We start from the raw sequence: 11,217 nt of genomic DNA, 5'->3' as shown, positions 1-11,217 counted from the left end.
AGGGAAAGAAGTATCATAGCTTCTGTTTGAAAAATCATAATGTCATGTAAAGATCAGAGGCTGCCAAAAAAAAAAACCCCAGCACCCCCGCCTCCAACCCCCCCCCTCAACCCCCAAACCTTGAATGTTACTTTTGGTGCCCACAGTAAATGCTGTGTGGCATTTTAGTTCAAACATTTAGAGTCTACAGAGTAAGTCTAATGAATTTGTGTTGTAAAAACATATATAATATCCATAATCTTATGTGGATGCTTAAATAAAAAAAATCTAATTGCACATCTGTTGGCAGGTAAGTATTATTATTATTTTTGTGGAGAAACGGTTAAGAAGTAGAGTTGTTAATTAGGTGAACTACTGATGTTATTAGATTAGATGTGTTCTGTTCTTCTTATTAATAGTTTTTTCCTAATATTTCTCTTCCCATAGGATGTAAAGAATTTCTACTGATCTAAGAGAGAGTTTACCTAGAGCTATGAGCATAAAGAGACTAAGGAGCAGAGAGATCTGTGTGATTTAATAAAGTATGAGAATGGAGTTTTGTAGTGTTTTATTACAGACTTTATGGAGTCACGTATTTTCTTTAGACAAAGTACTGCATAGGAAAAAACCTACCCTGCACAGAAATATTTGCAGTTAATGTCTTGTTAACTTACTTTCACCAACGTGTGGACATGTACTTTACCATGTTGCTTTTATTTTTGTCTTGGTCACTAAACTTGGATTTTCATGCTTTTCATGCAAGTTTAGTGACAAGAAAATATGGTGTCTTAAATAGTTGAATATGGCACCTCTCAAAGAAAAGTCATAAATATATTTTTTTCCAGATACTTGTTAGGTCTGTTTTATGCTGCCATGTTACTACAGCACTTCTTCTGTTGAGAACTTGAATTTAAATGCTAGTTAAATTAACTCTTAATCTTTTTCAAGGGGGAAAATGTAGTTTCCCAGATATGCCAAAGTCATGTAGTTGTTTCATATGGCCATGAGTTGTATATGGTGAAAATCTTTGAAATAATAATTCTGATAAATTCTGGGTTTTGTGGGTTTTTTGTTTTTTTTTTTTGTTTGGGTTTTTTTGTGTGTGTGTGTCTTAAGGAAAAAAGTGATAAAAAAGAATGTAGCAAAACCTTCTGGCCTTGATGGTGGTCTGTGTTTTCACCTTTTTCTAGATCTGTTAAGCTTTGATGATGTAATAGCTACCTCAGATAATCTATCGCACCCTACTGCAAACCGACCCAAGATGCCTGGTAGGAGGCTGCCTTCACGTTTCAATAACAGTAGTCCTGTGAGTATATCGGGTGTGTTTTCCTAGTAGTGAACTAAGAACTAACTTCCCAGGAAACAGGGTTGAACTGGGAAACAGTCTTATGAACCATGTACCTGAGAGCGAAATGCAAAATGCCACAGAGGTTCAGTTCCTATAGACTTTATCTACAGGAATATCCATTTCCAGTGGGGGAAGTGTACGTTAGAGAAACAACACGACTGCGTTGCAGCTGAAGGAGTCTTTGTGTTCTGTGGGGTATTACTGCAATAAGTACTTAGCTCTTCTAGCATCACTGATGATGAAAGTGTCTTTAGTGCCTTACAAGCCTAACAATATATAGTCTTTGGCCACAACAAATTTGTAATGTAATGTTGCTGTAATGCAGGACTTGTGATCTCATGTGCTAAGACATGAGATTGTCAGACCATGAGAACCAGGGGGTGCAGAGTCCTTGAAATCAAATTATATCATCAGAAGTTGTATAGTTCAGTCATGCCAGTTACTCTGTACAGTTACTGCCTGTTAATGTTGCGTTTTACAGAAGCACCTACAGGCTCCCAAAAGCATGAAGAACTTGTCAAGTACTGCAGAGATGCTTGAAAATCCTGCCCAAGATTCCTATGTTTGATTTAAATTCAGCTGAATGAGTATTGCAGGGAAGGAAAGTTCTGACTGGCAGGGAAAGAAAACTATGGTAGTCTAGCAATTAAAGTTTGGTTATTTGGTTTTTTCTTTTTACTATTGCGTCTGTAGAAACACGTGACAGTTCTTTTTTGATTTACTCTTTTTTTTTTTTTTTAATTCTGAAAATCTTTTCATTTTTTATGAATGGTTTACCAGGCAAGTCAAAATGTGAGTCCAGAAAAAAATTTGAAGGTGCAGAAAGAAGAAAGTGCCAAACCAAAGCCAGTTGAAACAAAAAAGGTATGATAATAAGGAGCTAGAGAAGTACCAGGCACTAGGTGTTCTGTTCAACTTGCTCGTATTTCATGCAACCATCTAAATGCAAATGATTGTATTTAAATGCAAGTCAGCTATGTCATTTAGTATAAAGTTCATAGCAGAAATTTTATACTAAAGTATAAATGAACTTTATTCTAAAGTGCATCAGTTCTGATCAGAACTATTGTATCAGATAGCATGAAACTATGGTGGTATTTCCCAAATAAGCTTCGTGTCTGCTCAGCCTTTAGTCTCCTGACAGGCAGAACAACGGAGCAGATCAGAAGGGTGCACAAAAGATTGTTTATAATGAACTAATGGGCTCCGTTAAATCACAGGGTTTTTTTAAAGTGTAGAGAACTGCAGTGTGAATACTTTTTTTTAGTGACTACAGGAATGTCAGGGAAATGCTTAATAAAGAGTATAAAATAACTATCTCATATACTACGGAAGTCCATTTGAACTGGACATTGTTTTTTACCTTTTGGATAGAAAATTAAGGAAATTTGTGCACATGTAGCTCCCATACCGCTACAACCTGTATGCTGTAAGTGGTCAGTTCATAAAGATTTCATTTCTTAGCTTTCTACTGATTTATTTTTTCAGCCATCTGCATTCAGTACACCAATTCCATCTTCATCTCAGAGACCAAGTTCTGTTATACTCAACTTTTTTCCTGGAGACATCCAATTTAAAGGAGAAACGGATGATGAAAAAATTTCTGTGGAAGAGCTCAGGACTCAGATTAATGATTTGATGGGTTTAGTAGATGCACTGAAGAAAGAACATGGGTAAATATTTTCCTTCTCATCTGCAAAGGGATATATAGACATCTTCCAAATGTCTTTAATGCCAAACTTAAAAATAAAAAACTATTCTATATGAATATGTTAATATTAATTCAGAACTTCTTTCTTTAGAAGTTGATCCAATTATATGTCCTAAATACATGCAAATTTGATGTCAGAGTATTTTAGGAATTTGTACACGTTTTTTCCTTCCTACTTTGTGCTCCTGCATTCATTACAGCTTTTTGAAAATATTCCTTAAACAGTTAGTATTTTCACTGTAAGGAAAAGTAGAAAATTTTTGTGGTATTTAACATAAGTACATGTGCTAGCCTTATGTAACAGTGTACACAAGTAACTGCAGTATTGACATGACTGGTAGCAGGGAAAGATATTACTGAGCTTTTCAAATTGGTGATCATGGTGGCCCCGTCATCTGTGTGCATGTGGGTAGGGTTGTATTTGGAGAATGATGCAGAAGAAAAATGTAATTGGTGTTTGAGTAAACGTAGTAAAGACCAATCTGCGGGAAATTTACCTTTTCTCTTTAGTTTTACAGCACAGACATTTATTTTGGTACTATTTAAATGATGACTAGTGCTAACCAAACCGGCTTTAAAAGTGAGCTCTTGAGAGGTTATAAAGGATCAGGATCAGTTGGTTTCCAAAGCAAACTAGTAAATTATGACTTCTGGAGGTTAATGAACTAGTTCTTCAGAAACTTGATGATAATTCTTAGCACTTTCTTGCCTGAACATGGTTATGAAATAAAACATGCTTTAGGAACTTTCTATTCTAAAGAATTTCTATTCTCTATGTAGAAGTTGCCAGGTTATTTTGGCTTGAATTCAACTTTCCAAGTAAAATAACAGTACAAATTTTTAAGTAGCGTACTTAAAATTGTGATTATAAGTTAGGGATAAGTGCATAGTGGTGGGTAAGTGTTGAGAGTTGGTGGAAGCTTGTGGTCCACCAGTTTTGAGTACCAGTTTACTGGTGGGCATGTACTTATATGTAAGTTTTATTTATAAGATGTAGCATCAGACAGTTGTTATGTGAATTCCTCTTGTAAAATTTAAACAAGGCTTGTGCTTCCTGTTCTCAGTAATGTGAAATTTTTTTCACCTTTTAACTTGTATTTCTGATATCTTAACTTCTATTAGGAGAGAACTGGAAAAACTAAAGAGGGATTTGGAAGAAGAGAAGCTGTTGAGAAGTAATCTGGAGGTAATATTAGCAATTGGAGGGGATAAAGTTTAGAAGTATGTAGGCAGTGTTCTGGAATTTGATGCCATGGGAAAGTCTTAACGAACCTGCTCAACCTTTTTTTTTTTTTTTTTTGTTTTTTTTTTGTTGCTGTGTTACTGTGTGGTTGAATGAATCCCTCACAAGGCAATTGGATGTGTATAGAAGATTCACAGTTCATCTTAGTTCAGCTTTCTTTATCTGGAAAACTATTTTAAAAATAGGTATGGGTGTTGGGATGTGAGTTCAGTTTAGTGTTGCTGGATTCTGCTTTTTGTTAGAAATATGTCCAACTGGACATGTTGCAAGAGAGAAGATTTAATACTTTGCTTTTCTAAGACTTGAAGGACAAATTTACTTTATGTAATCAAAAGAAAAACAGGGCAAAAGTAAACTTTCCTAAATTTTTGATGAACTGTTTAAATATTAAGTGGATAATATGCTGAAAGAACAGAATGCATCTGAAAAATGTCCTTGTGAATGAACGCCACTCCTCTCAATTTATTGATGAAGAAGGCTACCTGCATTATAATATGATGCCATTAAGTAGCTAATAGGATGAGCTCATTGTAGAAAATTATTTCAGTCTGGTACAAAAGGGCATTTTATTTGTGAAATAGAACTTCTTATTGACTACAAAGCTACTTTCAAAACTTGAGAACTTCTGGTGAGTCCTCTTGTTAATGCATCTCTAAAGCGATCAATGAAATTGCCTTAAATAAGGCAACTGGGGATGAAGAGGAGGTAACTTCCATGTATCCTCTAAATCCATTTGAAGAAATACAAATTAATCATGACACGGTATTTTGCATGAAGACTGCTTTAGGAAGTTAGTCTGAGGTGATGATACAGCATTACTCAGGGACATGTCAAGTGATTTCACAATCCAGCTCTGATTGCTTTATTGAGAGTGAATTTCTCCAATAAGATGTACCAGAACTATAGGCAAATTTTTAATGATTTTAAATTCTTGTGAAATGCTTCTGTCTTACAATTTTATTTACTTCAGTGTCTTTGAAATATAAAGGTTATAATTTTGATGAAAGCTCTGAAGACTTTAGATTATTGCTGCTTTAATACTGACTTTTTTCTTTTCAAAATGTCCATTTTCCAGCTTGAAATAGAAAAATTGAAGAAAGCAGTGATGTCTACATGAAACAGCTATGGACTCAATGTTTTTTAACTCACCAGGAATTCAAAGCTGAACACAAGGAGAACTGACTCTAATTTCATAATAATGGATGCTGGTGTTCTACAGTCTTAAAGGAAAAAAATATAATAAAAAAAGGAATATAGTCTTTTATTCAGAGAAATAAGAAAACAAAAAAGAATAATGGTGTAATTTTTTTGCCAATATAAAAGAGGCCTTATTTCTTACTGTGCTGGAATTGCAGACCTTATTTTTTGGTTTGCTTGAAAATACTACTGAATCTGTATAGAAAGGAGAGGGAATTCTTAATAGATTTTTATTGAATACCTGTAGCTTAATTTTTAAAGAGATCTATACTATAAATAGGGTGATTTATCTTTACAACTAATCTGTAAAATAGTCTATTGGGAGGGATGGAATAACTGCATTGTAATTGTAGTCACTACTTTTCCCCTACACGCAAAAGGGAATATATAATATTTGTATAATTTTGGCAGTCTTACCCAGGGTTATGCTGTTGTGCCTGTCTGCAGTGAAAATATTAATAATATGCTGTTTATAAGTTGAGTAATGAGATAGGAATTTGTTAATGCAATGAAGCAGATGAAACTCCTATGCATTGTGGTAAGAACGAATGATCTAATCTGGGTAGTTTAGCAGAACATTTTGTCACTTGCACTATTGGATTAAAAAGGGATTTAGGACTGAATCATGAAGTTATGACAAAATTAACTTTTAAAACCACAGAATGAAATACAGAAACAAGACTAGAATCCAGTCTTAACTCAACCTGTTGTGCCTAAAATATTACAGCATGAAAAAGTAAACCTTAAGTCACAATGTCTGTGCTTCTGTGTATCTAAACTGAAGTCATCAGTCTTTCTAGTGGTTAAATATGCATCTTGATCTGTTTTTACAATAGTTAGGTTTTGTTTATAACATGTCTCCAAATAAATCCCTTTGGAACTTTGATACTCTCAAAAGGTCTCAATATTTATATATTTATGCCATAAACTTTATCAGTATATTATGTACCTCTAAATTTAATAACAACTTTGTATTTTAATGAGTGATTCAAACAGTTGCTTTGACAGCATTGTGCTGGTTTCCACGACAGCATCTTTCACATTTTATGGAAAACAGTTGAAATCTTGTGGATTGCCATTATCTTTAACCCCTGAGCTCAACACAGTGCACCAGAATAATATACAAATAATATGCAAAGTGATGGGAGACAATGATATTTATTGCTGTGTTCATTTGATTAAAGAATTAAAAACCATACAGCTTTAGAAAGCCAGTCAAATGCATTACTTCTATTAGTAATCACCTGATCTCCTTTTGGTCTACTAAAATTTAAATGACAAAAACATGCCACATAGTTTGGCAACTTCACCAGTAAGATAAGTAATTAAGTTTCTATTCATGGGAATAGTCATAAATACAGTAATTATTTAGTATGTCACTTGAGCAAGTGACATGGAAGTGTTACTTCTTGAGAGTATACTTTTTCCGCAGTTGATGCATCATAAAATACAAACATCAAATAGTCAATTGGAGGATGTTTGTCAGTTGCTGATTTAAATTGTTCATAAAATTTGATTAATATACTATGCAAGTATTAGGTAATATTTGCTAGTCACATTGCTAATAAGCTGATTCAATATTAATGCTTTTAACTTTTAATTGCCTAGATGCATCGCAAATGAAGACTTGAGCCAGATCTTTATATTGAGGAATAATGTGCAGCAGTAACGCTTCATGTCAGACACTAAACTCTTACTTAGAATTCATACCTCTAAGTCAGATGATGAAAAGCAAGAATTGAGCCTAATGGAATAGCCAGGTTTGTTACACAAGCTCTTTACTGTTATTAGAGCATGAAACAAATCTTGGAATGGATTACTCTACAGAAATTGTGTCTGCAGGTAAGCTTGTAGCAGGCAAACGGAACAAGACAATCAGTTAAAACACAAATGAAAGGTGTTCGTTATTTAATGGCCTTTGTTCGCTATAGCAATAAATGACCCAAGTGCAATGACTTGATTTAATAAAACCCTCCTTTAAAAGTCGCTGCTATGAGTATTTTTAGCCATAAGGAAGTTGCCCTGATATATGTCTGTCTTGTTTTCAGCTAGTGTTATATACTAGAGTGGAGGGGGACAGAGTAATGGTTTTGAAGACATTCCACAGTACAAGTTCCTAAAAGCAGTATGCTTCACTGACTTGTTTACCGGTGCTGTAAAATGATGCATGCTATCCAAACTCAGCAAATAAAATAAGTTTAAAGACCTGTTGAAATGTCTGCTTAGTTTTGTTCAGGAATGTTTCGTATGGCATTAAATTCTTTGCAGGAGGAGATAGGGGGGTGGGAGCAAAGTGTATTGTTACTTATATAGTCCCCCTTTGAGACTTTCAGATTTTAGCTTACTCATTGGGATGCTCTGGTTCCTGATTGTCAGGATGGCTTAGGGTCCAAACAGCTGGAAAGCTTACTGTTTTTCTTTGCAAGTGTAACTGGGAATCTTAATTTCTCAGTATCTGTTTGTTCCCTTTTTTTTTTTCTGTTAGTCCATATTGAACTGACCTTACTGTGCATCTTCAGAACCTTTTTTTAAGATCCCTATTGCCACTCAGTAACATGGATAAATGCATGTTTGAGTCACTTCTTTAAATATACAGTGAAGAACTGAAGATTGAGTGTGGCATGTTAAAAGGCAAATGAAGAACTGAACAACAGAAGGGTGTTTTTAAACTGCAAGGTTTTTATTCAATCTTCATAACATTCTCTGAAAAGCTTTTGTTTGCATACAAGGTACGGTTTAAAAAAACTACAGGTCTACTTATTTTATTTTTTAAAATTTATTTAAACAATCACCATGAAGATAACATTTTTAATTAATGTTGCTTCAGAGGAATGAAGTTTCTAATGAAAACCTGTAATGTATTGCAAGGTTTGACTTTTGAGTTGTGTAGCAAAGTATCTGTTGAACTTTAATGAATACAAGGCATTTATTTAAAAGTCATAAATTAGCAGAAGACTGTTAACTCTTTCTGGAGGAAATGATAAAAACAGATTTTCACAGCTGCCTTACTTTTGACTACTATTAAAGTTCTCTTGAGATGTTCCTGATTGCTGCTTGTTTGCTTTTTCAGAGCAGTGTCAAAGCAGCTGCTTGTATATCTTGTGTAATTGGATTTTGCAAGAGCTGAAAAGACAAACCACTCCCTTTTGGGTGCCTAGGCACATACCTCCCAGTGTGAAGAATGCAAACAGCCTTGACCAGCTTGTAAAGCGTGAGACTGATGCTGCTGGTTCAGGGTTTGGAGTACCCTCCTTGCTTGTTGGATGTCATGGTTTGAATATCTTTCTAAGCCCTAGGAAGCACAGATCGCACCTCTTCCTTCTGGGGGAAGCATGTGTATGTGTCTGTTGAAGTTTGCCAGCCTTTGTGTCCTTCAGAGTACTATTGCTTAGGTTGAGGAGGTGTTTGAGAATTGAGGTTGTATTGAGTCTTGCCATCATAGCAGGGGCTGGGGGGAGTGTAGAAGCACAACCCCAAGTGCCTAGGGGAAGAAGCCTTTTGAAACAGGTGTTCATACCCTGACATGATCTGGTCTTTGGGCCTTTTCTGACTTAAGAGGTTGTTAAGGTGCCACCTTTTAATTCATCTCTACCTGGTACTGTATCAAGAGCAAGTCATTTAACCTTCCCAGGTGGGTTGTGTTGGCTATGTCTAATTGTGCTTGGCTTAATTCCTGCTTGATACCAATGTGAGATGCAAGGCTGTCTATATCAATACAGAACAGTAAATAATACCCACCTTTAGGCTAAATCTGGAGACCTACCTTGAGGCTGAGGACTGACTGAAGTTGTGGTAGCAGACAAAACGACATTACTTCAGGAAACATACAAGCTCATGACAAACGCGTTGCAGGACTGTAGAAAAAATTAGTGAACAGAGTTCTTCTGTGAGTAGAAAGAGCAGTAGGAATTGCTCCTCTGTTATGATAAACTACTTGATGTAAATTATTGGCTTTTGGAAGTCCTCAGAAAAGGAGGAATGGAATTGAGCCAATATTAAGAGAGCCAACGCTGAACACGGCACAAGATGAGACAACTGTCACCCCTTACCATGGGTGCAGCCAGTAAAGAAAATATTATTTCTTGCTCATTGAGCTTTTTAGCTGCACAAGATAGTGTCAATAGTGTCATCTTTGATTTATGAAGAGTAATGCATTAACTTGACGAGGTTTTGATCATGAATTTTTTTTTTTGGTCTTTAAAGTCTAGAAGATCTCTTAAATACAGAAGAGCAGAAGATACCTCCTCCACCAGGAGGAACGGTACAAACCACGCAGGCGTGATTCATCTGTGTGGACTCCCAGCAAAATTGGCAATCTGGCAGTTTTGTGGGTGTGTAACTTGTTTTGTCATTTTGCAGTGCAATACCTTTATTGTCATCTGCAGGTTCCTCAATGTTAATCCAGTCGGGCAAGAAAAGAAGCAGGCTGATGCCCAAGGTTATTTCTTCATGGGAAAACTCTAAATGAATCAGAGCACCCAAGCAACGCTGGGTAAGACCGTAAGAGTGAGACTGGGGCACGATGGCAGCAGATGAATGGCTAGGCACTCGCCTACAATATCTTGAGGATCTCTGGCTGTGTTAATTTTGCTTACAGTAGAACCCAGACTTCTGAAAACGGTGAGTACTATCACAAAACAACATTTTCCAGAACTGCTTGAAAATTATCAATGGTCTGTGAAATTGGTTCATTCGTAATCTAAAATGCACCTAACTGCTTAGGCTGTTTTTCTTTGCTTATTTCCTCAGTTTTATATTCTCCGTATGTCTGTGGAAGTAATTAGATATCTTAATTATCCTCTGATCTTTTTGCTTGCAGTTTTGTAATTGGTCTGTAATCAGTGTTGTCACTTTTAAGAAAATCTGAAATTTTCTTATAGCTAAAGTTACTGTAGAGGTCACTCTGCTCTCAGAACTTGCTTTACTTAAATTCACATTTTCCAAGTGTGATCCCTTTAAAAATACAGCAAATACCATTCTGTATAATTAAGAGTTTTAATTTTTATCCTTGGATGGCCATATTGAAGACTCTTAAGGCTCCTGATGCAGCCTGTATAACTTAACAGGTAGCAGTGGCAAGTGATCACGTTATGGTGGCTTATGAACTGTTTGGGTTTTAAGCTAGGCATGTAGCCATTCAAGCCCTAAAAATAATAAATTAGGTTCTGTAACAAAGGATTTAATATTTTTAAAAAATGTTAAATACACACAGTGCAAGATTGCAGTGAGTGAGGAAATATATTTGTCTAGCTAATTATGACAAGCCCAGTGTAAATTTTTATTTTGTACAATATGTGCTTGTAATTTCTGTGCAGGATACCTTTCCCCGTAAACTTAACTATATTTTGTCTTCTGGAGCAGTGGAGAGGGGAAAGCTGTAACCCCAAGGTGATGGAGAACCCTCTGGCCAGAGACCTTGGCTCCACCAGCCTGGGGGTGTAGTTCCCAGAGTTGTCACTGCTTGGGCTGAGCCCTCCGGTAGCTGTGACCATGTGGGGCTAGGCTCCCTTGCAATGCATCCTGCCAGAAGTGAAAAGCAAGAAAGTGCTTGGGGTAGAGGAAGGAGGGATAGTTTTGTAGGATTTTACAAAACACTTTGATTTTTTTAAACCAACAGGAGTTGCAGAGTAAGGGCTTTGAATTTAAGGCTATGATACATTAACCAACATATGGATTACTTTTTAAATAGATGATTAATTTACCTTTTTTTACTGTTTTAAGAGGTTCTGTCCTCTCCTG

The 11,217-nt window shown here is 35.8% G+C and overlaps 1 protein-coding gene across 1 annotated transcript in view; it reads left to right on the top strand.

Moving 5' to 3' along the window:
- CD2AP (CD2-associated protein) overlaps positions 1 to 6,375 on the top strand; it is a 63,013-nt gene extending 56,638 nt beyond the window's left edge. The window contains exons 14-18 of the mRNA XM_009581871.1: positions 1,170 to 1,285; positions 2,108 to 2,191; positions 2,816 to 3,000; positions 4,161 to 4,224; positions 5,357 to 6,375. Coding sequence (XP_009580166.1) covers positions 1,170 to 1,285; positions 2,108 to 2,191; positions 2,816 to 3,000; positions 4,161 to 4,224; positions 5,357 to 5,398 — 491 coding nt within the window. The 3' untranslated portion in view covers positions 5,399 to 6,375. The remainder of the gene's footprint in view (positions 1 to 1,169; positions 1,286 to 2,107; positions 2,192 to 2,815; positions 3,001 to 4,160; positions 4,225 to 5,356) is intronic.
- The last annotated feature ends 4,842 nt before the right edge of the window (positions 6,376 to 11,217 follow it).

Source organism: Fulmarus glacialis, unplaced genomic scaffold (assembly GCF_000690835.1).
Source record: "Fulmarus glacialis isolate BGI_N327 unplaced genomic scaffold, ASM69083v1 scaffold1760, whole genome shotgun sequence".
Taxonomy (NCBI): Eukaryota; Metazoa; Chordata; class Aves; order Procellariiformes; family Procellariidae; genus Fulmarus; species Fulmarus glacialis.
This window is presented reverse-complemented; position numbering and strand designations above follow the sequence as displayed.